Genomic DNA, 27,584 nt, shown 5'->3' on the forward strand with positions numbered 1-27,584 from the left:
AAATGTGAGCTACCTGCATGAATATACAGTTGAAGTCGGAGGTTTACATACACTTAGGTTGGAGTCATTAAAACTCTTTTTTTCAACCACTCCACAAATGTCTTGTTAACAAACTATCGTTTTGGCAAGTCGGTTAGGACATCTACCTTGTGCATGACAAGTAATTTTTCAAACAATTGTTTACAGACAGATTATTTAACTTATAATTCACTGTATCACAATTCCAGTGGGTCAGAGGTTTACATACACTAAGTGGACTGTGCCTTTAAACAGCTTGGAAAATTCCAGAAAATGTCATGGCTTTAGAAGCTTCTGATAGGCAAATTGACATCATTTGAGTCAATTGGAGGTGTACCTGTGGATGTATTTCAAGGCCTACCTTCAAACTGGGTGTGGCAGCAGGGTAGCCTAGTGCTTCTACACTTGCATTGCTTGCTGTTTGGGGTTTTAGGCTGGGTTTCTGTACAGCACTTTGATATATCAGCTGATGTAAGAAGGGCTATATAAATACATTTGATTTGGTTAGAGCGTTGGACTACTAACCGAAAGGTTGCAAGATCGAATCCCTGAGCTGACAAGGTAAAAATCTGTTGTTCTACCACTGAACAAGGCAGTTCCTAGGCCGTATTTGAAAATAAGAATGTTCTTAACTGACTTGCCTAGTTAAATGAAAGTTAAAAAATAAATAACTCGGTGCGTCTTTGCTTGACATCATGGGAAAATCAAAAGAAATCTGCCAAGACCTCAGAAAAATAAATTGTAGACCTCCACAAGTCTGGTTCATCCTTGCGAGCAATTTCCAAAAGCCTGAAGGTACCACGTTCATCTGTACAAATGATAGTACGCAAGTATAAAACACCATGGGACCACGCAGCTGTCATACCGCTCTGGAAGGAGACGCGTTCTGTCTCCTTGAGATTAACGTACTTTGGTGCGAATAGTGCAAATCAATCCAATAACAGCAGCAAAAGACCTTGTGAAGATGCTGGAGGAAACGGGTACAAAAGTATCTATATCCACAGTAAAAAGAGTCCTATATCGACATAACCTGAAAGGCTGCTCAGCAAGGAAGGCCACTGCTCCAAAACGGCCATAAAAAAGCCAGACTACGGTTTGCAACTGCACATGGGGACAAAGATCGTACTTTTTGGAGAAATGTCCTCTGGTCTGATGAAACAAAAATAGAACTGTTTGACCATAATAACCATCATTATGTTTGGAGGAAAAAGGGGGAGGCTTGCAAGCCGAAGCACACCATCCCAACTGTGAAGCACGGTGGCAGCATCATGTTGTGGGGGTGCTTTGCTGCAGGAGCACTTCACCAAATAAATAGCATCATAAGGTAAGAAAATTATGTGGATATATTGAAGCAACATCAAGACATCAGTCAGGAAGTTAAAGCTTGATCGCAAATGGGTCTTCCAAATGGATAATGACCCCAAGCATACTTCCAAAGTTGTGGCAAAATGGCTTAAGGACAACAAAGTCAAGGTATTGGAGTGGCCATCACAAAGCCTTGACCTCAATCCCATAGAACATTTGTGGGCAGGACTGAAAAAGCATGTGCGAGCAAGGAGGCCTACAACCTGACTCAGTTACACCAGCTCTGTCAGGAGGAATGGGCCAAAATTCACCCAACTGTTTGTGGGAAGCTTGTGGAAGGCTACCCGAAACGTTTGACCCAAGTTAAACAATTTAAAGGAATTCTACCAAATACGAATTGAGTGTATGTGAACTTCTGACCCACTGGGAATGTGATGAAAGAAATAAAAGCTGAAATAATTCTCTACTATTCTGACATTTAACATTCTTAAAATAAAGTGGTGATCCTAACTGACCTAAGACAGGGCATTTTTACTAGGATTAAATTGTGAATAATTGAGTTAAGGTGTATGTAAACTTCTGACTTCAACTGTAGGAATACGCTTGTTCTTGCTTTCAGAGACTTGGTTGGATAGTGGAGTGGGTGACAACAATCTTTCCATTGATGGATTTGGCACACCAGTCCATTTGGATATAGACAAGCTGAGGACTGTAAAAAAACAGTGGGGTGGGGTCTGCATTTATGTAAATAAGAACTGGTGCAAAACAGTATTAGGGCCGAGACCATCTCTCTTCGCCCCTTTTATCTGCCACGTGAATTCCCCCAACTATTCTATATTATTTATATCCACCCACGCGCTAATGTTGATAAATCCACAGAGCAAACACCCTGCATAAACTTGGATACCATGTCACCAGATTCTCACCATTTTGTCCTTGGGGCTTTTAACCATTGCACCATGGATAAAGCACAAAAAGTCGACCATCAATATGTTAAAAGTTAAATTAAAAAAGTGACCTGTGCTTCTCACCACAATATGATTCTGGACTTATGCTGTGGCCCATTCTCAGGAGCCTATAGGTCACTCCCCCTGCCCCCCTCAGCTCAGCTGATCACAGTATAATTCTACTCGTCCACCTACACTCCAGTGGTGAAGAGAGTAGAGAGGGAGGTGAGAACAGTTCAAACATGGACTGCCCCAAGTATTGATGCACTGTGAGGATGTTTTTACTGCACAAATTGGGAACTGTTCTTTGAATCATTTATCCATCTTAAATGAGCAAGTAATAATAGTGTCAAAATACATTACTTTTTGTGTTGATTCAACAATCCCAACGAAACAGATGAACATTTTTCACCCTGGGTGACCACGAGCTCAAGGGCATTCTTAATGAGGGAAGAAAAAAAAAAGGTACTTTTCACAGGTACAGTGGAGCAAAGAAATGGGTTAATAAGGAAGTCAAGCAAGCCATCACACAAGCAGAAGTTTGAGCAGGGGAATTACATGGCAGCCTGGCAGGGTATTCAAAACATGGCTGCTGTAAACACACCGTCAGAAAGGAGGCATTGTGGCGGGGGTAAGTGACTTTTCTCTGCCCAACGAGCTGAACAAACTCTGCTTGAGCTCCACCTCACTCCTGAGATGCGGTGGAGCTCAAGCAGAGTTTCATGCCATGTGCCACGTTCACCCCTCAAGCAAATGATGTGATGAATCTGCTAAAATACACACCAATCAACAAATACCCAGGACCAGATGGCATCTGTGGCAGGACCCTCAGGTACTGTGCTGAGCAGCTTAGTGGGCTCCTACTCCAGCTTTTCCAATCCTCGATGGACCAGAGCCTGGTCCCGCTGCCATGGAAAACATCCACCATTATCCCCAAGAAAGACAAGCTTCACTTTCTCAAAAACCATAGGCCTATTGCACTGACCGCTCTTGTGATGAATGCCCTGGAGAAACTGGTCAAGGCCCACATCACACTTGTGTCAGGTGCTAAGATGGAGCCCCTCCAGTTCGCGTACAGACAGGTGCGAACGACGCCAAGCTGTTCTTGATGGACACCATCCACAGACATCTGGCCTCTGTCAGGCTCCTATTTATGGACTTCTTGTCTGCATTTAACACCATGCAGACTGCCATCCTCGCCCCAAAAAAACTTTGACTCACAGTTTAATCTTGACCACAGCCTTAACTTGTGGATTATGTAGAGTCTATGCTAATGGTGCCACGTCAGACAACCTACTCACTTGCACAGGTTCACCACAAGGGTGTCACCCCTCCCTTTTTATTCTCTACACCAATGACTGAGTGCCCACGCCAACCGCCATTTTGTGAAGTTTGCCGATGACTCAGTCCTTCTGTCAATCCTCCCAGGAGCTGGACCATGGCCCAGCCATCCAGGATTTCATTGACTGGTGTGACGGTACACTGCTGGAGTTAAAGACATTCAAGACGAAATGCAATTATTGTCAACTTCTGGAGGAAGCCCACCAGTACGATGATCATTCATGGAGAGGAGGTGGACAATGTGGACCAGTATAAATATCTTGATTCCATCTTTGATAACACCCGGAAGTTTGAGCAAAACACAGACGCCATCATCAAAATAGCAAACACAACACTTCCTCAGGAAACTGAACTAAGTGTCCACATCAATATTGCAATCCTTTTACAGTTCTTTCATCAAGAGCATTCTGTGTTGTCCTTTTGGGGGCGGCAGGTAGCATAGTGGTTAGAGCATTGGGCCTTTAACCGAAAGGATGCTAAATCGAATCCCAGAGCTGACAAGGGAAAAAATCAGTTCTGCTTCTGAACAAGGCAGTTAACCCACTCTTCCCCGGTAGGCCGTCATTGTAAATAAGAATTTGTTCTTAACTGACTTGCCTAGTTAAAGGTGAATTATTTTAAAAAAAATTTAAGTATTCTGGTTCAAGCCATTTGAACACCTGCTCAAAGATCACCAGGCTGCCTCAGAAGTCTCGCCTCATTCTTTGAGCAGCAGGCCAGGAGGAAAGCCTACGAAATCATGGGGAACAGCACCATGTCCTCAACCCGCAGTTCCATCTGCTCCCCTTTGGGATGTCGCCTGTGCTTTCTCAAGTGTTCCACCAATGGACACAGGGCCTTGTTTGTGCCTGAGGCAAATCGCCTGGTTAACAGGACCATTAATGAAGACCTAGGGACTATTCTAGAGATAATTAATGGCAGAGCTAAACTAAGAACTGTGGCTACCACGGACTTAAATGCACCATTAACTGATGCCTTAATGCGTTTGTGTCTTTTTAAAATGTTTTATTTACTGTCTTTGTTTGCCCTGTCTGAAGCACCCTGTCAGGCCTGAACGAATTGCCTCTCTGGGATTATTAAAGTTGATTTGTAACAACCCTCCTGCCAGAGGAGGGTTCAACAGAGTGAATGGGGTAGCGTTGAGGTGGATCAAATGAAAATGAAGATTTCTGGTGTTTGTGACGCCCGCTGTTTGTTGAGACGTAGATCTGGTGGTAATGACAAGACTGAGAATACCCTATCTGTCTTGTTGAACTATGACAGAGTTTCTACCTGATATGGTTAGGTTATATTTGCAATTCTGTGAGGGCCTATGTTCCGAACCCTGCTATAGTGCTTTAGGTGTAAAGGATTGACATGTTGCAGCAGTGTTTAGAAGGGAGATCCCACAATGTGAGAAATGTGCAGGAGAGCATAGTCGGAGAGAGTGTTGGGAGTTGGGATAGAGAAAGCACTGTGTCAACTGTGTGCCCTGTGAGAGAGAGACAGGTTGAGATTGACAGAATTCGAGTTGTGCAGAAAGTGTCCTATGCTGAGACTTTTTTCCACCACTATCAACAAAACACCAAATTATGGAATGTTTTGTGGATGAATGGATGTCGCATCCCTCCAATAGAGTTCCAGAAATGTGTAGAATCTATGCCAAGGTGCAATGAAGCTGTTATGGCTCGTGGTGGCCCAACACCCTATTAAAACACTTTGTTGGTGTTTCTTTTATTTTGGCAGTTACCTGTAGATGTGGTAGTGACAGCAGCAGTTACACCCAAAAATGTAAGATTTTAGAGCAGAAGATCTACAGGGGGTTTAAAGAGAAGGGGCCAACAGCCTGGAAGGATGGTCCAAGGGCCTCATTTATAAACCGTGCATATACAAAATATACCCCAAAATGTGCGTGTGCCAGTTCACGCAAAAGTTGGCGTTTATAAAAATAGAACTTGACGTGAGGTGCTCACCTCCCACAAACTTTAAAAAAAAATTGTAGTGGCTCTGTTTCCAGATTTTCTGGAAACCCCATCTGCCATGGCAAAAAAAATACAGAGATTTCTGCTTATGTGCAGGATTTTTTTAGCGGCTGCCCACTACATTGCCTACGTAGCTGCTGCTCAGTGCTCCACTGCCGCTTTGATCAGTGATTAATGCCTTTGTCTGGTGTAATTTAAACACTTCATGTTGTACACAAAGGACATTTGTATTCCATGCCTCAATAGGCTATTAAGCCTAAGCACGATTTCATGTTATTTTTTCAGGAGGGGAGTTGGGCTACATGCAGCTATTTACATGTTGTACACAAAGGACATGATAAACATGTTTGTATAAACTCAGATAGTTTTACATTGGGGCAAAAAACTAAAGTGGGGAGTTACATGCAGCTGTCAAGCCAGCATATCAAACACAAGCAACACACAGACATGCAGTCTAAATCGCTAATCTTTTTAATCATCATTACAAACATTGGCTAAGCAGGAGGCAGACAGGCAGTCAAAGTTTAAGTGTTCTTTTTCAGCAACTCTGGCTAGTGGCTAAGATATGGCAGCAACTACAAAGATTAGCCTACATCATATCACAAAAAGCAAATTTCTTTGCTCCAATGCAGTGTAGGGACTGTGTCCTGCTTGTGCAACTGCAATATCTGTTACAACAGACAGACAAGGTTGTAGCTTTCATAATGGCCTTGAAATGTTTGTTCAAATCGCAGCAGGGTTTTTATTTTGGCTGTCCAGAAATATGAGGCAGAGACGTAGGCTACATCATCATGGTTCAGAAGAGGGTGGGTAAAATGTGCAGAACGGGATCCGGATCCATAGCTTTAAGAACGAGGTTTCAGATGTTTTCGGAAGATGGGCAAGGGACTCTGCTGTCCTAGCTGCAGGGGGAAGCTCATTCCACCATTAGGGTGCCAGGCCAGAGAAGAACATTGACTGGGCTGAGCAGAAGCTGATCCCCTGGTTCTTTGCACTCTGGAAATGGGACACTACAGAGTTGTCAACCGTGATTGAGAGGTCTTGGTGCAGGCAGGCCTTTCCCGGGAGAAATAGCAGCTCCGTCTTGTCGAAGTTGAGCTTGAGGTGGTAGGCTGACATCCAAGCTCAGATATCTGCCAGGCATGCAGAGATGTGATGTGTCAGAAGGGGGGAAGGAGAAAAGTAGTTGCGTGTCGTCCGCATAGCAATGATGGGAGAGACCATGTGAAGATATGACAAAGCCGAGTGACTTGGTGTATAGAGAAAAGAGGAGAGGGCCTAGAACCGAGCCCTGGGGGCACCAGTAGTGACAGCATGCGGTGCAGACGTCACCTGGTAGGAGCGACCTGCCAGTTAGGATGCAATCCAGGACTGTGCAGAGGCTGAGACGCCCAGCTCTGAGGGTGGAGAGTAGGAGCTGATGGTTCACGATGTCTAAGGTAGCAGATAGATCTAGGAGGATGAGAACAGAGGAGAGAGAGTCAGCTTTGGCAGAGTGGAAAGCCTCCGTGACAAGGACGAGAGCAGTCTCAGTTGAGTGAGCCGTCTTGAAACCTAACTGGTTAGTGACAAGATTGTTCTCAGAGAGATCCTTTGTAGCTCAGTTGGTAGAGCATGGAGCTTGTAACACCAGGGTAGTGGGTTTGATTGCCGGGACCACCCATACGTAAAAATGTATGCACGCATAACTAAGTCGCTTTGGATAAAAGCGTCTGCTAAATGGCATATGCTATTATTATTATTATATATTAGAGATAACGAGAGAGTTGGTCATAGACAGCACACTCAAGTGTTTTTGAAAAGAAAAGAAAGAAGGGATACTGGTCTGTCGTTTTGTATGTCAGACGGGTCGAGTGAAGGTCAGTGGATGGGACAACGTCCTCAATTCTGAGCTGGGGAACAATACTGTTAACCACAACCAGAAAGAGACAGTCGAACACAAAACATCAAAACTTGATCTCCATGAAAAAAGACTAGCTGAGAACCGGGCGAGGTGTAGATTTGGTCTGCGGGGACCGGAGGGGTCTGTATGAGAACAGACTCGGCTAGCGATGCGCCGTCCTGCTCCTATAGTTGTGATTCAGAGAGACTGATGGTGTCTCAGGTTAACCCCCTAACAGGTGCTGCCTTCAGCCTGCCTTCTATAGGATCTATCAACTGGAACATGGACCCTGCCACAACACAGACACTCCCTGGCCTTCATCCTCCTCACACTCTCCTTATGTTAAACCAGACCTCAGACAATGCCAGTGCCTCAACACCAAATGGCTACACAAGCCCATTGACCAATGACAGTAGTAGAGACGGAATCAGTAAAGGTGGCAGTAGTGTTGGGCGTAGGGCTGGGCTGTGCTGTATACCGTATTTTACTATATACCGGTATTGATGCACGGACCGGTTTGGGTTTTTACTTTACCTTCTATAACGGTGTTTTAATGTTTGGTTTGTTAAAATGTGATACGCCGTGTGTAACGTAAATTTTTAGAGTTTACTCCGCTACTTGAGTCATCCCTCTCTGCTCTCTCTCTTTCCATGCCGCTATCCACACAGACCTAGTCACACCCTGTCACACAAGGAGTGCATTTGTTGCTTGACCACGAGACACTTTCATTCAGTCTGCATGGTCAATGCAGCACATGCAACAATGTTGTTTCCACTTTGATCTTAATATAAATCCACAAGTGTTCTATGATTACAATATTAGTTTGTGTTTCTTACATCTGCAAACAGCTAGTTTGTATTTTCTTAGCAAGTTAAGCTAAATTGTGTTAGCCACTAATGCTAATCGCTAACGAGCTAATAAAAGTACTGAGTCAGAGCAAGCGTAGCTAGCTAATACAGCCTGATACCAGTGCTGGTGGAGGCCTAAATCAGCATGTTTGTGCAACAGTATCTTCTAAATCAAAGAGGAATAGGCAAAGCATGAATATGTTGGCTACATGAATAAAGATTTAATGTAGCCAAAGATTATGCCTACGGAGCTGTGAAGGGAACGGCACCTCCATACCTTCAGGCTCTGATCAGGCCCTACACCCAAACAAGGGCACTGCGTTCATCCACCTCTGGCCTGCTCGCCTCCCTACCTCTGAGGAAGCACAGTTCCCGCTCAGCCCAGTCAAAACTGTTCGCTGCTCTGGCACCCCAATGGTGGAACAAGCTCCCTCACGACGCCAGGACAGCGGAGTCAATCACCACCTTCCGGAGACACCTGAAACCCCACCTCTTTAAGGAATACCTAGGATAGGATAAAGTAATCCTTCTAACCCCCCCCTTAAAATATTTAGATGCACTATTGTAAAGTGGTTGTTCCACTGGATATCATAAGGTGAATGCACCAATTTGTAAGTCGCTCTGGATAAGAGCGTCTGCTAAATGACTTAAATGTAAATGTAAATTATAGAGTCCCCTAGGAAACACTGAACATCACTTTGATTCCTACCCTGTCACAATAACTCATCCATGCCATTTTCATTCGTTGTCATGTCAAACAACACTATTCAATTGCAACATTTGGTTAAAAATAAGGCCTAGTTTTTTTTGGCCCATATCTGGCAGTGTGGAAATGATCTCAAATGAGTGCAGGAAATACAGAAATTGATGGAAATGCAGAAAATTATTTTAGGTTGAAGTTGATTTGCACAGTATAAAATAATCAGAATGGAGAAAGACCCATTGAAATAATTTCAAATGTGTGTTGCCACCCTGAGGTCACGCACTACTCATAAAGCAAATGTATAACTTTTATTAATCAAAAACATAAAATACCATCAAACTGTTAAAATTTAGAAATACCATTTGGCCATATCGCCCAGCCCTAGTTGGGCGGTATCAAGATTTTCATACCGTTTCTGTACCATCCCGGGGTATACAGTATTACCGGAAGTACACACAAGGGGTGCAATTTTTTTATGCACAAAACAATTTAGGCAACTCGGATCTTGATCCAGGAGAGAATTGAACATCTCTGCTGTAACCAAGAAGCTTGATCTTGACATCTAGTCACTTAGCTAGCAAGTTAGCAAACCAAATGCATAGCTGGAGCCTTGAGCTGGCTATAATTGATTTGATACATCTTACATGTCTTAAGCAGTGGCATAGAACACACCCCTACAACCCCCCCCAAAAAAAACTCACTGTCTATTTTGAAATAGCCCGGTATACAGTATATCCACACAGGGGAGAAATCATTCGCCTTCCACCTCTGCTGGGCCACTTTCTCCCACCTGAAGAGGCACCAGAGGGTCCACACTAGAAAAATCCTACAGCTGCCCCCAGTGTGAGAAGAGGTTCTCCAAACAGCACCATCTAAAGAGGCACCTGAAGGTCCACACAGGAGAGATGCCGTTCGTCTGTACGAACTGCAGGAAGAGGTTCTCAGAACGGAGTTACCTCCGAAAATGCACACGGCCCATGTATAATGACATGTACTGTAGTATTAGTTAGTTTAATTCATTCTATTGGTTTTGGATGTAGTATGGAGCTGGATGAGGTGAACTGAGGAAAGAAAGTGTATGATGAGTCAGAGTAGATGCCAGGCAGTGTTTAATTCACGTTGAAGACAGGACTTGGTTGATAGATGTTATCTAAGTAACGCTAGCTAGCTGCTAACAATGGCTAACTGTATGGTTTTTCACACTCAAATAGTGTCCACCATGAATGTGCTAGAAAATGCAGGCGTGGCAAACATCTGTAAACTCGTAAACGACGACTATGCAGTGTTTCGTTTGGAAATAACTCAAAGCCAGAAAGAAAACAGGACATTACGGAGGAAACTACAGCTATTGGAACAGAAGGTGACACGGGAGCGCGCAGAGAAGACAATGCGAGAGCTCGTCCTCGCAAGTCCCAGTAGTGTCAAGATCCTTGACCGATACAGAGGAATGGCAAGAGGTACATTTTGCAAACAGCCGTGTCAACCACATATACGTTTAACCAGAATTGGTTCTAGGTCCGTTTTTGGATAGTAGACAATAATACCCCTGATTACTTAGCACAAGACACTGTCATATTCTTACCAGACTCTTGATTTACTGCTTTTGCTATTATTTACTAATTGAAACCCATATGATGCATGGAACATAAATCAAATCTATGAATAGTATATCAAGAGGTTGTGAAGTGTTATCTTACATCCTTGCCAATTCTAGTGTACAATATAGTGTTGAGCAATGACAGTAGCTAACCTAATCACCTCTTTTTCCCCCAATACCTTTCTCAGGTGAAGGACATCTCATTGGAGGCCACAGGAGCTTTGTGAAGCCAGTGGGACACAATACATGGAGCGCTGACCAACCAATCACTGTTGATGAGGGGAGTGGAACCTCAACCCAGCATGTTATCATGGTAGAGGTTCGTGTAATAGTGTTACATAAAAACATAGTTACTTTGCAAATCAAATGTGGCCATTCCTTTCAGAAAGGCTCCCCTCAGCTATTCACTTGCTTACATGTACAAATTCATTTATCTGCCACAGGGGAGCTTGTGAGACTTCCTTACGACATTGTTATCCAATACAATTTATTTACCAGTAATAATCTGTGGGGTTGTTACGGTGACCAAATTACCACCACACCGGCAGTCATGAGTCATGACCGTAGTCAAATTCCACAGGACCGTTTAGTCACGGTAACTAGGCTTCTTCCAGCTCTGATGCTGCTGACGGTCATTAGTCGCATACCAAACTTGCTAATTGTCTGGTACTCAGCACTATATTGTCCCTCTAACATCAATGCAAATTTAATCGAAAATCAAATCAAACTTTGAGAGCCCATGAGCTCATGTTCCACATATTTCTATAGGCTAGGCCTACTATATTTGTTTCTCAACTTTCCTAATATTAAGCACATTGCTTCGCTTTACAACAGGAGTATAGCCTACCTGGCTGATGAAAATGAACCACAGGAAAAGCGTCCTCCATTCTCTATTTAAGTATAGATTACATGTCTTTTTTTCCCCCGTTCCCAAGACAGGTGCATGATAATGGTCCATTCTAAATCAAAACTAATTTCACACATTCAGTGCATTTGGAAAGTATTCAGACCCCTTCACTTTTTCAACATTGTTAAGTTACAGCCTTATTCTAAAAATATTTCATCGTCGATCTACACAGTACCCCATAATGACAACGCAAAAAAACTGGTTTAGACATTTTTGCTGATTTATAAAAATAAAAAATACCAAACATTTACTTACATAAGAATTTTGAGCCTTTGCTATGAGACTCAAAATTGAGCTCAGGTGCATCCTGTTTCCATTGATCATCCTTGATGTTTCTACAACTTGATTGGAGTTCACCTGTGGTAAATTCAATTGATTGGACATGATTTGGAAAGGCACTTCCCTGTCTATATAAGGTCCCACAGTTGACAGTGCATGTCAGAGCAAAAACCAAGCCATGAGGTCGAAGGAATTGTCCGTAGAGCCCCGAGACAGGATTGTGTCAAAACACATATGGGGAAGGGCCCCAAAAAAGTTCTGCAGTATTGAAGGTCCCCAAGAACACAGTGGCCTCCATCATTCTTAAATGGAATAAGTTTGGAATCCCCAAGACTCATCCTAGAGCTGGCCGCCTGGCCAAACTGAGCAATCGGGGGAGAAGGACCTTCGTCAAGGAGGTGACCAAGAACCGGATGGTCACTCTTACAGAGCTCCTCTGTGGAGATGGGAGAACCTTCCAGAAGGACAACCATCTCTGCAGCGCTCCACCAATCAGGCCTTTATGGTAGAGTCGCCAGACAGAAGCCACTCCTCAGTAAAAGGCACATGACAGCCCGCTTGGAGTTTGCCAAAAGGCACCTAAAGGACTCTCAGACCATGAGAAACAAGATTCTCTGTTCTGATGAAACCAAGACTGAACTCTTTGGCCTGAATTCCAAGCATCACGTCTGGAGGAAACCAGGCACTGCTCATCACCTGGCCAATACCATCTCTACGTGAAGCATGGTGGTAGCAGCATCATGCTGTGGTGATGTTTTTCAGCAGCAGGGACTGGGAGATTGAGGGAAAGATGAACGGCGCGAAGTGCAGAAAGATCCTTGACGAAAACCTGCTCCAGAGCGCTCAGAACCTCAGACTAGGGCGAAGGTTCAAATTTCAACTCGACAACAACTATAAGCACACAACCAAGTTAAAGTAGGAGTGGCTTTGCGCCAAGTTTTTGAATGTCCTTAAGTGACCCAGCCAGAGCCCGGACTTGAACCCGATCAAACATCTCGAGAGACCTGAAAATAGTGAAGAAAAAGTGAAGGTCTGAATACTTAACGAATGCACTGTATATTATTTAGTATATGAAAGACAAGATTAAATAAAAAAAAGTCTGCCGGGTGACAATATATTAGCCTTTCACTTGTAATTTTATGTATTATCACTAGTGAATGATGCCCAGCTTGTGCAATAAAGGAAAGAAAGTTCAATTTTATTCTTCATAATATAAAATAATGCCACAGAATTCTAAGCAAATCATTTCTGCTAAATGTACTAGTGTAGCCCACAGCCATATGGCATAGTCAGATCAGGACCTAACATAAGGACAGCTCAGAGTATGTTCTTCTGAAATAGACTACACTTTCTTCATATGTTTTCTTAGACCTGTCTAAAATTAATTATGGATTTATTGTGGTGTAGGCTATATTAAATAGATCAGTGGAAGCCAGGAGATGCTTAATGCGTTTGTTGATTTAATGGTCAATTACCGTGAGACTGGCAGTTATTTGCTTGACGATCACCGGCTGACAAAATGTCATGACCGCCACAGCCCTAACCGCCTCTCTTGTTGTGTCAGACTGGAGGTCCTAAAGGTCAAGCACGAAAGGACTGAAGGAGAGGAGGACCCACAACACAGCAGAGACTTCCAGACTGGAGTGCCTGAAGCACCCCCTGTATCCACGGAGGACCCTACCACTGCCACAGCGCAGCCCAGGACCCAATGCAGCATCACGGAGGTCAGTGGAACGCCGAACGTCGTCCTCAAGTCAGAGACCGACACCAAGACTTTAACAGACAGGCTCTTACACACAGGATCTGATCACAGATCAGACCCAGAGAGACTGGTGGTGGGGCCACTGGGCTGTCCTCCTGCTCCTGGCTCAGTCTTTACCGGTATTTCACCAGGGAACTGTTCATTCCTGTGGAGATGGTGATGCGTTAGACACTGGTGTTGATGATCCGTCTTGTTCTTACGCAACAGAGATGGACCCTGGCAATATGCCCTTGGGTTTAGAGACCCAGACTGATCTGTCTAGAGGGTACTGGAACCAGTACAGTAGTAGTGTATACTCTGAAGTGTGCCAAGAAAAGAAAGGGGAGGGTCTGGGGACAGATGACATGACTGTGAAAGTGGAGGGCGACATTCCTCAAATACGGAATGCCAATAGTCACCTAGGAGACGGACACTCACAGGGCAGAGATTTCTTAGATTACAGGGACAGCTTAGAGACAAATCAAAATGTCGCAACCAACTCTCTTTTACACATGTTCAGGAATCGTGACCCAGTGTCCATGTCGATGGGTCCTTCCGATTCAATCGGCCAAATCCTTTCCGATCAGGTATTGAACTCAAACGACAGGGCTAGAGCCCAGGCTCAGGGAGGGAGAGCCACATCAGGCAATGTCCTCTGCATGTTCTGTAACAAATCCCTCATTGCCCAATCAGAAGATGCTCCATAGCAGGGTGCTCATATCAGATTTCTTGATCTAACATCCTCTCACTCTGTATCTCTTACAGTCAGTAGACATGGAGGATGGGAAGCCTGATCTGCTGCTGGTCAAAGAGGAGACAATAGAAGACGGACCAGAGAATATTGATCAGCTGAGTGGACTAAAGATGGGGAAGCAAGGTATGGAAGAAACGCATATAGCCTACATACAGTAATAGATCGTCAATGGGAATAGTGATGCACCTGGCTAATGTTTTCTTAATTCATAAAATGAAATCAATACAACCTATTTATGAACTTGACCAGGTAATTGACAAAGTAAAAAATACTCCACATGTAGAGTTCTCCACCATGTTTGTAAAGTTTATTTTGTAACCTCTTCCTGTAGGTGGTTGGCTGGAGGCTAACAGAGGAGACTGGGTGGCCATCTTAGATTCCCAGACCCAAAGTGGTGCAGTTAAGGGCCCAGGGGATATCATCCCTGAGCAGGCCAGGACCAGAGGCAACATAGTGGAGGTCAGTGGATGGGACGGCGTCGTCAACTCTGGGCTGGGGAACAACACCGTTAACCACAACCAGACAGTCGAACACAAAACACCAACTGAATTTAGTCGTCTCCATGACAATAGACTGGCTGAGACCAGAGCGAGGCATATATTTGGTCTGCGTGGGACAGGGAGGTGTCCATATGCAGCGGGAGAGAACAGACACAGATTCGTCGCTTCCCGTGTTCATTCTGTGGTAAAGTCTTCAGTTTCCCCAAACAGGTAGAGATCCACCAGAGGATACAGACGGGAGAAACGCTACAGCTGCCCCCAGTGTGAGAAGAGGTTCTCCCACCAGCACCAGCTGAAGAGGCACCACATGAAAGAAAGGCTGTACGCACTGCGGGAAAAGGTTCTCAAAAGAGGAGCTACCTCAGGATACATCAGCAGTAATGCACACAGCCCATGTATAGAGTATAGTGGTGACATGTAATGTAGTACTAGCTAGTTTGTAGTTAATTCTGTTGGTTTTGGATGTAGTAGGGAACTGGATGAGGTGAACTGAAGAAAGAAAGAGTATGATGAGACAGAGTAGATGATATGGTGATGGTTGGTGTGATGGTGTCTGTAAAAATGTTTCACTGATGAAGAGTGGCAACTTTGTTCATTTCGATACTGGTCGAGGGTAACAGATTTCTAGAAAATGTTAAGTGTTAACATAGTGAGAGGTTATTCTACTTGACACGTATCATTTTGTGCAATAAAAGTACTGTCCTTCAAAGTTATGTTACTGCATTAACATTTTGTTGAAATTAAATACAAAATTGACTCTGTGCTGACTGACTTGGATATTTTTCTATTGTTACAGGGACTGAGTTTCCCTTAGCTCAGTCAAATCAAAACATTGTACTTAAAACTTTTTTTTTAAATAACTCCAATGGCTCCATATTGTTAGGTACATGAATCACAGTGTTAGATGGGCTTGACTGTGGTTAACATTTTATAATATCATGTTTCTGTTTGTACAGCAAAGAGTTTCTTATATAAACCTTTATGCTCTTCTGTACAATCTTTGTTTGCAGTCTGCAGTCCATGAAGACCTGCTGACATCCACTGTTACTGGTGGGAGAGACTGGACCTCTGAGGCAGCTGGTCACAAACCCTGTACCTGGATAAGGATCCTGGATCAGGAGCCGTCACTCTTACTTCCCGAGTCTGGATCAGGACCCAACCACGAAGGACCGAGACTTCACCACAATACAACAGGTGGACTGACCAACCTCAGTGCTGGTGGTCATCAGAGAGACAGAGGCTCCAATCAGGAATCCATTCTGCAGCCCAGACCCTTCTCTTCACAGTCTCAGTGCAGGGATGAAGCAGGGCTTGGGGCTGATAGGAACAGGAGGGTCTATGATACAAACACCACAGTATCCATGATGAACAGAGCAGGTCACCCTGGGCTTCAGCCTTCACAGAGAGTGGTGGGAGACCCCTCTGTTGGTAGTCTAGCAGCAAGTCTGTCTTCTCCTTCGGTGTCACGTCTAATTCCTGGGGACTGGGTTCATAGAAGATCTGGGCCTGGATGTGGCCTTGCTCAGTTACCTCAGGGTTACCTCACCAATACAGACAGGGTCAGGATGGGCATTCACCATGAGAGGCACATAGCCTATAACACTGAAGACAATCCCAACAACACCCAAACAATGTCTAGAGGTCCAGGAGGAAGCTCAATGACTAAGGAGGGCTTCTCCTTCCTAAGTGACCTTATCAGACATAGGAGTGTCCACAATGGGGAGAAATCGTAACAGTGTGGTTTGAGATGTACACGGGATATCTGGGAACTATTCTTTCTGTAATATAAAAAATATGATTTAGTGTCTTGTGGTAAGTTTTTTTTTGGGGGGGGGGGGGTTCCCAAACTTTTTTGGGCCCGCAACCCCATTTTGATACCTGAAAATTCTCGACCCCAACCATATGAAAAAAAGTAGTACCTTTTCAAAAATAATTGGGGCTAAAACATTAAGGAGATGGAAGTGCCCAAAGTTGACACATTCTCTTATGTGTGGACTTTCAACCATCTTTGTGGTACCATTTGAAAGTTGAAATGTCAATGTTATTCACATTTTAGAACATTTATCAGCCAAAACATGACACCCACTCTGTATTCATGAGCCTGCTGTGTCCCAACTGATGGCGGGCACAACAAACACCTCATTATGTAAAACTGTGTCTAAACTACAACATATGCAACAACAAAAAACAGTTTACATGTTTTTTAATAATTGACGTCAAAGGTTAATTTCAATTTTTATTAAAAACATGTTTTTTTCATGGTATGCAAAATGGTTCAACCTTGAGCGCATGTTTTGCAATTAAGTTCCAAAAAGTAACTTTAATGACCACTTCTACCATGGGCAAATATGTATGGAAAATTTCATTCAAATCAAAAAGGGTTGGGGTCAAAAAGTGATTGAAATCAAATGGAACGACCCTTCTGTTTTGTAGGTTATTTGAACACATACCCCTCATTAACTTGTCATTTGAAACAGGCTTGTTTTTAGAGAGACAGTAAACCTAGGCTAGATAAAAGGACAGTTGAATATTTACAGTACTGAGGTGATGTAGATGGAAAAGTAGTTTTTGTATTTTATTCTACACATCTTGCTAACACGGTTCTAAGTAATCTAAGCTTTTAAGACTGATCTTGAATAGGAGATAAGCAGTACCGTATTTCAAAAAACATTGCGCACACGCTTTTCATTAAGCCACACCCTTTGAGCTACAACATCCTTTCTCATCGGTATAAACGGAAGTAAACAGTAACTAATAATACTTTCCACGTTAGCGTTTTTTATTTTATTTATTTAGACGTTTATTAACACTCTGGAACTCAAACTATGCATTACATACAGCATTACATACTTATCCCATGTAGTCTTTAATCCGCGTTGGAGACAGGACTTGGATGGTCAAGAGGTTAGCTATCTAGGTAACGCTACCTAACTGCTAAGTTAGTTAACAATGGCTGCTAACTGTATGGTTTTTCACACTCAAATAGCCTCCATAATGGAGGTGCTAGCGAATGCAGCAGTGGCAGAGGTCTGTAAACTCGTAGACGACGACTATGCAGTGTTTCGTTTGGAAATAACTCAAAGCCAGAAAGAAACCAGTGCATTGCGGAGGAAACTACAGCTACTTGAACTGAAATTGTCACGGGAGCGCACAGAGAGGACAATGCGAGAGCGCGTCCTCGCCAGTCGTCCCAGAAGTGTCAAGATCCTCGACCGATACAGGGGAATGGCAAGAGGTACATTTTGAATAAGGCCAAGGATGCGGGGCATGTCGCCGGTTCCCCTCTGCACATGTGTGATTTTAGATGTGTTAAACACATATATGGTTAACCAGAATTGGGTCTTGGTCAGTTTTTGGTTAGTTAGTATACAATAATTCAGCTGATTACTTAGTTATCTTGCGCAAAGACACAATATAATTTAACCAGATTCTTGATTTACAGCATTTCCTATTATTTACTCAATGAAAACAATGTGATGCATGGAACATAATACATCAATCAATCAATAAATAGTATATCAAGAAGTTATGAGAAGTGTTACCTTACATTCTTGCCAATTCTAGACAGTGTCAATCGTGTACAAAGCTTTTGAGCATTTACAGTAGCTAACCTAACCACCTCTTTTTCCCCAATCACTCTCTCAGGTGAAGGAGATCTCACTGGAGGCCACAAGAGCTTTGTGAAGCCAGCAGGACACAATACATGGAGAGATGACCAACCAATCACTGTTGATGAGGGGAGTGAAACCTCAACCCAGCACGTTATCATGATAGAGGTTAGTGTAAAAGTGTTACATTAAAATTACACTATATCAACTGTGATCAGTTTATTTCAGAAAGACTCAGCTATTCACTTGCTTACATTTACATCCTTATTTATCTGCCATAGGGGAGCTTGTGAGACTTCCCAATGACATTGTTATCCAATTGAACTGGATACTAGTAACAACCTCCTCTTCTTGTGTCAGGATGCAGAGGTTGCAGGTCCTGGGGTCAAGCAGGAGAGGTCTGAAGGAGAGGAGGACCCACAGCACAGCAGAAACATCCAGACTGCAGTGGCTGGAGCTTCCCCTGAAGCCACGGAGAACCTCTCTGCCGCGCCCCAGCCCAGGACCCGATGCAGCATCATGGAGGTCAGTGGAACGCCGAACGCCGTCCTCAAGTCAGAGACAGACACAGAGACTTTAACTGTAACACACAGCCTCTTACACACAGGATCTGACCCAGAGAGACTGGGGCTGGGGAAACTGGGCTGTCCTCATGCTCCTGGCTCAGAGTATTTACCGGTATTTCACCAGAGCCAGTGGATGGTTTATTCCCGTGGTGATGGTGACACATTACACTCTGGCGGTGATGATCCGTCTTGTTCTTACACTACAGAGATGGACCCTGGCAACATATCCTTGGGTTTAGAGACACAGACTGATCTGTCTAGAGGGGACTGGAACCAGTACACTAGTAGTGTATACTCTGAAGGGTCCATAGAAAGAAATAAGAAAGGGGAGGGTCTGGTCGTAGATGAGGTCACTGTGAAAGTGGAGGGTGACTCTCCTCTGACATGGAATGCAGACGAGACTCACTTAGGAAAAGGACACTTGCAGGGAAACAGCAGTGACTTCTTAGACTACAGGGAAAGCTTAGAGACAAATCTAAATGTCCCGACCCACTCACCTTTACACACGTTCAAGGATCGCGACCCAGTGTCCACGTCGATGGGGCCTTCCGATTCACATGGCTGCGTCGTTTTCAATCAGGTATTGAACTCAAATAACACGACTAGAGCCCAAGCTCAGGGAGGGGGAGCAACATCAGGCAATAGTAAAGAGAAACGGTTCCTCTGCATGTTCTGTAACAAAGGCTTCAGCTGCCTCCAGAAGGTGGAGATCCACCAGAGGATCCACACAGGGGTGAAACCCTACAGCTGTACCCAGTGTCACATGCGCTTCGCCCAGGCTAGCACCCTGAAGAGGCACCAGAGGGTCCACACAGGGGTGAAACCCTTCAGCTGTACCCAGTGTCACATGCGCTTCGCTCAGGCTGGTGACCTGAAGAGGCATCAGAGGGTCCACACAGGAGAGAGGCCGTTCGCCTGTACGCACTGCGGGAAGAGGTTCTCAGAGAGGAGATACCTCAAGATACATCAGCAGAAAAAACATTTCACTCTATAACATAGAAAGTCACCATTCCACTCGATAGCTTCTGACGTTTATAATAAAGTCAAAGATTAATTTTTATTGTCAGCTGAAAAAATCCACAGATGCTTTTGGAATAACAAGAGTAACAGATTTCAGTGTTGGATTTTTCTGGGTAGAATATTGCATCCAGACATTGTGTGATATACAATGCCTTCAGAAAGTATTCACATCCCTTGACTTTCTCCAAATGTTGTTTTGTTACAGTCTGAATTTAAAATTGATTAAATTGAGATTGTCTTTTTACAAATTAAACCCTGCATTAAAGGTAGACTCAGCGAATGCACAAAGTAAACTGCAGGAGCCGGTCAATTTCTACAACAACTAAGAGCGCTGTAGTGCAAAGCCCAGACATTGTGGGATACAGTGCATTCAGTATTCGCACCCTTCAACTTTTTCCACGTTTTGTTGTGTTACAGCCTGAATTTAAAATGGATTAAATTGAGATTTTGTGTCACTGGCCTACACACAATACACCATAATGTCAAAGTGGAATTATGTTTTTAGAATTTTTTACAAATTAATAAATGAAAAGCTGAAAGTTCTTGAGTTAATAAGTATTCCACCCCTTTGTTATGACAAGCCTAATAAGTTCAGGAGTAAAGATCTGCTTAACAAATCACATAAGTTACATGGAGTCACTCTTTGTGCAATAGTGTTTAACATGATTTTTTTTAACGACTACCTCATCTCTGTACCCCACACATTTACAATTATCTGCAAGGTCCCTCATATGAGCAGTGAATTTAAAGAACCAATTCAAGTGTTGTTGGAATAAGTATATGCACAAATGTACAGTGTAAATGTTTGAGGTCCTGCAATCGGGGATGGGGATGGGATTACTGTATGTTTTGCCTTGCCAGCATCTCGGGCCGGTGAGTGCGAATGCACCCTCTGGGAGCCGTCATTTGTGTTGTCTGTATTGTGTTGTTGTTTTAAATAAAAAAAGGAAAACACACATATATAAACTCAATTCTTCAGAAAGTGGAGAGCAACACTTATGCAGCTCCACTACACATTTTTTAAAAAGCAGCGTTCGACAGGATTACCAACACAGACTGACCAGCTCAAATAGACAGAAGCATTCTATATGGCAGACCAATCCGAACTCCTCTCTCGGCATGTCCAGCCCACTCATTATCTTAGCCCATCATGGCTAGTGGGAAGGCTGCTGTCTTTGTGGCTTAACCAACAAGGCTCGTAATTTAACAATTTTATTCATATTTACAGATGGCATACAAGTTTGTTATTAAGGCAAATGAAAGTTCACATGTTCCAGAAGGCATTTCTGCCAAAAAAACATATTTCGAAAAAAATAAACTTAATGGATCTCCTGTGAAGTCGTGACTTGCGACATACATCTAGTTTCCTGAAACGGGTCACATATATATATATATACACACACAGTGCATTCGGAAACTATTCAGACCCTAAAGGGAAAACTGGTCTGATGAAACCAAGATTGAACGCTTTGGCCTGAATTCCAAGCGTCATATCTGGAGGAAACCTGGCACCATCCCTACGTTGATGCATGGTGGTGGCATCATCACGCTGTGGGGATGGTTTTCAGCGGCAGGGACTGGGAGACTAGTCAGGATCAAGGGAAAGATGAACGGAGCAAAGTACAGAGAGATCCTTCATGAAAACCTGCCCCAGAGTGCTCAGGACCTCAGACTGGGGCAAAGGTTTACCTTCCAACAGGACAACGACCCTAAGTACACAACCAACGCATGACTGGCTTCGGGAAAAGTCTTTGAATGTCATTGTGTGGCCCAGCCAGAGCCCGGACTTGAACCCAATCTAACATCTCTGGAGAGACCTGAACATAGCTACACAACGACGCTCCCAATCCATCCTGATAGAGCTTGAGAGGATCTGCAGAGAAGAATGGGAGAAACTCCCCAAATACAGGTGTGCCAAGATTGTAGTGTCATACCCAAGAAGACTCAAGGCTGTAATCGCTGCCAAAGGTGCTTCAACAAAGTACTGAGTAAAGGGTCTGAATACTTATGAAAATGTTATATTTCAGTTTTTTATTTTGAATACATTGGCAAAAAAAATGTAGCCTGCATTTGCTTTGTCATTATGGGGTATTGTGTGTAGATTGAGGAAAAAACTATTTAATCCATTTTAGAATAAGTCTAATGTAACAAAATGAGGAAAAAGTGAAGGTCTGAATACTTTCCGAATGCACTGTATATATAAGACCATGAAGGTTTTCCAATGCCTCAAAAAGAAGGGCACCCATTAGTAGATGGGTAAAAATAAAAGCAGGCATTGAATATCCCTTTGAGCATGGTGACTTTATTAATTACACTTTGGATGGTGTATCAATACACCCAGTCACTACAAAGATACATGCGTCCTTCCTAACTCTGTTGCCGGAGAGGAAGGAAACCACTCAGGGATTTCACCATGCCAATGGTGATTTTAAAACAGTTAGAGTTTAATGGCGGTAATAGGAGAAAACCGAGGATGGATCAGCACCATTGTAATTACTCCACAATACTAACCTAAATGACAGAGTGAAAAGAAGGACGCCTGTACAGAATAAATTATTCCAAAACATGCATCCTGTTTACAATAAGGCACTAAAGTAAAACTGGAAAAAATTTGCCAAAGAAATTAACTTTATGTCCTGAATACAAAGCATTATGTTTGGGGCAAATCCAACAACACATCACTGAGTACCACTCTTCATATTTTATTTAAAGCATGGTGGTGGCTGCGTCATGGTATGCTTGGCATCGACATGTGGAATAAGTCAAGGGCTATGAATACTTTCTGAAAGCACTGTATAAGGCATGAGTATACCAAACATTAGGAACACCTTAATATTGCGCCCCACCCAAGAACAGCCTCAATTCGTCGGTGCGTGGACTCTACAAGGCGTTTAAAGTCCTTTTGGATAATGGACCTTTCTTGATACACACGGGAAACTGTTGAGCGTGAAAAACCCAGCAGCATTACAGTTCCTGGCACCTACTATCATCCCCCGTTCAAAAGCACTTATCTTTTCTCTTGCCCATTCACCCCCTGAATAGCACACATACACAATCCATGTCTCAACTGTCTCAAGACTTAAAAATCCTTCTTTAACATGTCTCCCCTTCATCTACACAGATTTTAAATGGATTGATCAAGTGACATCAATAAGGGATCATAGCATTCACCTGATCAGTCTGTCATAGAAAGAGCAGGTGTTCTTAATGTTTTGTATACTTAGTGTACAGTATAAGCCTGAGGTCTGTTTCATATTGTGTTTGTACTGCGTAGCCTATATGATGATCACAAATGCCTGTTTCATTACTTCCATTCAACTACTTAATTGTTTTCCCATGACACCTTTAATGAGAAAATGAATGCAGTTCGTCAAGTTCATGCTGATTTTTAGTTGAGACATGTGTATGTGTGGTTTTCATATGGTGTATTTAAAACTTGTTTATTTAATAAACACAAAATGGGACTTTTCATTCCAAGACTTTCATTGAGACCCTCTTTTAGTATACATCACATCTGATCTCACCCTATTCTACACTGATAGCGCTTTATAACCAATATACACTTACTAAATATACCTACACATACCCACACACTAACACCTACTGTACACATCAAAATAGTTTAGTCAAGTTTGTCTGATGTTTACTTATCATTGCGGACTTATTTTTACCCACAACATCATATTTATGTCTATTTTTCTGTATATCTATCGCGATATTCGTTTGTGTCGTGGCAAGGAAACAAAACACGGAGCAGATTTAACTTTGAGGAAAACAGCCCTAATATTGAAAACAAACATGATTGTGTTTTCATCCAGACTCACATTTATTTATTTTCCATAACACACACTATTTTACATACAGCAGGTTTTTAAAGGACCAAAGAGTTTTGTCTGCTTCGTGTGTTCATTTTTGCCATGAAAAACAATATTGCGATACTGTTATCATCCCGGCCCTAATATCTAAGCTTAACTCTTGAGTCTTCTGAATCCTCCTGACTGTGCCCCCTATAGACAACAATATGACCTATTTTAAGAAATGTCATTGGTTGGGGCAGAGGCATCATGCCCATAGAGCCCCAAGGTGGAGGTGTCATAATACCCATAAAACCTTGAGGTCAAACAAGGAAATGGTTCCAATTGTTTTTCCACCATTCATTTTTCCCAAAGGGGATTTTTGAAACGTAAAATAAGGGATGTATTCGTGTAGGCTTACCCTGGCATGACGCTTTGATAACCGTGTAAATCTCTCTTGGACAAGGTAACTATCAATTATATTCGCCTGTATTTACCCCCCAAAAATGAAATGCTAATTAACTGCTAATGTGGCTATCATAAATAACTACAAATGCCATGATGATGTGGATGAGACTACCAAATCGAGGCAAAGATAAGATTCTCTGGATTAATGTTAGCTACATTTAGTAATGAATAAATTGGCTACATTTCTTTAAATGGACAATTGTAAACAGTCTTGTGCAAGTAAATTGACACAATACCTGTTAGCAAAGGTGTCAGCTAGAGATGACGTGCAGGAGTTTGCAGGGATTTGTAGTCTTGCATAATGTCTACTTTGATGCTAATTAGCATTTTCGATAACTGAGAGTAAATAGTGAGGAATATATTGTCCGAGAGACATTTAAATGGTTATCAAAACACAGCCCTTATTTTAAGTGTTTCTAAAATCCCCAATGGTGGAAAAAAGATTAGAACCATTTCGCAGTTTAACCACTAGGTTTTATGGGTATTATGACACCTCCACCTTGGGGCTCTATGGGCATGATGCCTCTGCCCCAACCAATGACATTTCTTAAAATAGGTCAAATTCAATAGTTCAAAATGTGCTTTTCTTCCGTTGGTCTGTAGCAAAATGTTGTATGCCAATATTGCATTGATGCATCCTTGACAAGGCTACTAGCTATTACTGTTAGATAACATTTTCACATTTTTGTGTATAGGACAAAATCCCACGTTTTTGTTTATCTGTTTCACACACATCCATGTGCTTTTATGGAACAAATAGAAATAAGGTCAGTTTATCGTACATCGTAAGAAAAAAACAGAAGAGCCTTATGGATTTGTCTAGTAGCAGTCATGTAGGCTACCATTCTCACCATCACTTCTAGGCCGCACACACTTTTAAAGCGATAGTAGACTTTAACTTTTAGTGAACTTGTTCCTGGATATAATCACTGCCACCTTGTGATGTTAGCATAGGGCTAACGTGTACTACAATCTAGCGTTCTGTCACGTGCAAATAAATCAGTTTTTAATTGTCTGGTACGCATTTTGAGCCGGAGAAACTGTTTAAGTGTAAATAGTTGCAAGTATGGCCAATTAATGTTTAAAGTGTGCTTATCTTTGTGTGTGTGTGTACGTACACTCCCTCAGATGTCTGTGTAATCTGTATCACCTGTCTCTTCCAGGAGGAGGAGGGTCCAGAGGTTCTGCTGGTGAAGGAGGAGGGGTGTGAGGAGGGTCTGGGGAACCCTGACGGGACCATGGTCATGGAGGACAACCAGACTACACCACCACCTGAGGTCTGAATGGTATTAGGTCAGGGCCCGTATCCACAAAGCCTGTCAGAGTAGGACTGCTGATCTAGGATCAGTTTAGCCTTTAAGATCATAATGAATAAGACTAGAATATGTAGACAAGTGAGGACCTGATCCTCAATCAGCACTTCTACTCTGAGACGCTTTGTGGATATGGTCCAGGTTGTCATTAGTGTAGGACCATGCCTTGGCATTATCAAACCATTAAAGAGTGTCAAGTAATCAAATGTACTAACATTTGCATAGTATCAAATCAACTAACATTTTTGCATAGTACTCATAGCAATCCCTCGTTGCCCAACCTGCTCTGTATCTCTTACAGTCAGTAGACATGGAGGATGGGAAGCCTGATCTGCTGCTCATCAAAGAGGAGACAATAGAAGATGGACCAGAGAGCATTGATCTGCAGAGTGGACTAAAGATGGGGGAGCAAGGTAAGAGAGAAATATCCTACATACAGTAATAGATCTTCAATGGGAATAGTGATAAGCCTGGCTATTATTTTTTCTTCATTTATAAAATTTAATTAATACAACTTATGTTTAAATACAAAAACTCATCAATGTATAAACCTGACCAAATAATTGAGAAGAAAAAAAACTCTGTTCAGTTTTCTGTGTCATGTTTGTAACCTCTTCCTGCAGGTGGTTGGCTGGAGGATGACAGAGAAGACTGGGCGGCCATCTTGGATTCCCAGACGGGTGCAGCCAAGGGCCAGGGGGACGACATCACTGAGCAGGCCAGGACCAGATGCGACATAGTGGAGGTCAGTGGATGGGACAGCGTCCTCAACTCTAGGCTGCTGAACAACACTGTTAACCACAACCAGAAAAAGACAATCGAACACAAAACAACAACCAAACGTAGTCTCCATGACAACAGATTGGCTGAAACCAGGATGAGACATAGATTTGGTCCGGGGGGACGAGGAGGTGTCCGTATGCAGCTGGAGAGAACAGACATAGACTCGGTTAGCGATGCTCCATCCTGCTCCTATAGTTGTGATTCAGAGAGACTGATGGCATCTCAGGTTAACCCACTAACAGGTGCTGCCTTCAGCCTGCCTTCTATAGGATCTATCAACTGGAACATGGACCCTGCGACAACACAGACACTCCCTGGTCTTTGTCCTCCTCACACTCCCCTAATGTTAAACCAGGCCTCAAACAATGCCAGTGCCTCAACACTAAATGGCTACACAAGCCCATTGACAAATGACATTAGTAGTGACGGAATCAGTAAAGGTCTCAGCGCCAAAGAGAAGCGCTTCCCGTGTTCGTTCTGTGGGAAAGTCTTCAGTTTCCCCAAACAGGTGGCGATCCACCAGAGGATGCACACGGGGGAGAAACCGTTCGGCTGCCACCTGTGCCGGGTCAGTTTCTCGGACTCATCCAACCTGAAGAGGCACCAGAGGGTCCACACAGGGGAGAAACCATACAGCTGCCCCCAGTGTGAGAAGAGGTTCTCTCACCAGCCCCATCTGAAGAGGCACCTGAAGATCCACACTGGAGAGAAGCCGTTCGCCTGTATGCAGTGCGGGAAGAGGTTCTCAGAGAGGGGCTACCTCAGGATACACCAGCAGAAAATGCACACCGCCCATGTATAGAGTATAGTGACATATAATGTAGTACTAGTTAGTTTGTAGTTAATTCTGTTGGTTTTGGATGTAGTAGGGAACTGGATGAGGTGAACTGAGGAAAGAATGAGTATGATGAGGCAGAGTAGATGATATGGGGATGGTTGGTGTGGTGGTGTCTGTACAAATGCTTCACTGATGAAGTGACAATTTTGTCCTGTTTGACGTTGGTGTTCTTTATGAGGAAATGATAGTGCCTTAATGCATGTTTACCTGACAAAGTAGTGAAGATGTGCGTAATGTTGAATCTTTTCCAAAGTATTCTAAAATTAATTTGATAAATGCGAGGGCACCAGATTTACAGAAAAGTTTGTTACCATAGTGAGAAAAGTTATTGTACTAAATGTTATGTGAGTGTATGACCATTTTGTTTAAATTAAAATACAAAATTGACTCTGTGCTGACTGACTAGGCTAT

General features: G+C 43.1%; 2 protein-coding genes across 3 annotated transcripts in view; both read left to right on the forward strand.

The window, feature by feature from the left end:
* The window catches only part of LOC106602512 (zinc finger protein 69 homolog), a 506,109-nt gene that overhangs the window by 299,381 nt on the left and 179,144 nt on the right, over nt 1-27,584 (forward strand). The gene's annotated exons all lie outside the window — the stretch shown is intronic.
* LOC106602465 (zinc finger and SCAN domain-containing protein 5B-like) lies at nt 17,500-27,565 on the forward strand. Its single transcript, XM_045717550.1, has 6 exons — nt 17,500-18,018; nt 18,429-18,559; nt 18,752-18,916; nt 25,403-25,516; nt 25,854-25,965; nt 26,176-27,565. Exons 1-6 carry the CDS (start codon nt 17,733-17,735, stop codon nt 27,135-27,137), a joined length of 1,770 nt encoding a protein of 589 aa, XP_045573506.1. The 5' UTR covers nt 17,500-17,732; the 3' UTR covers nt 27,138-27,565.

Source organism: Salmo salar, chromosome ssa04 (genome assembly GCF_905237065.1).
Source record: "Salmo salar chromosome ssa04, Ssal_v3.1, whole genome shotgun sequence".
Lineage (NCBI taxonomy): Eukaryota > Metazoa > Chordata > Actinopteri > Salmoniformes > Salmonidae > Salmo > Salmo salar.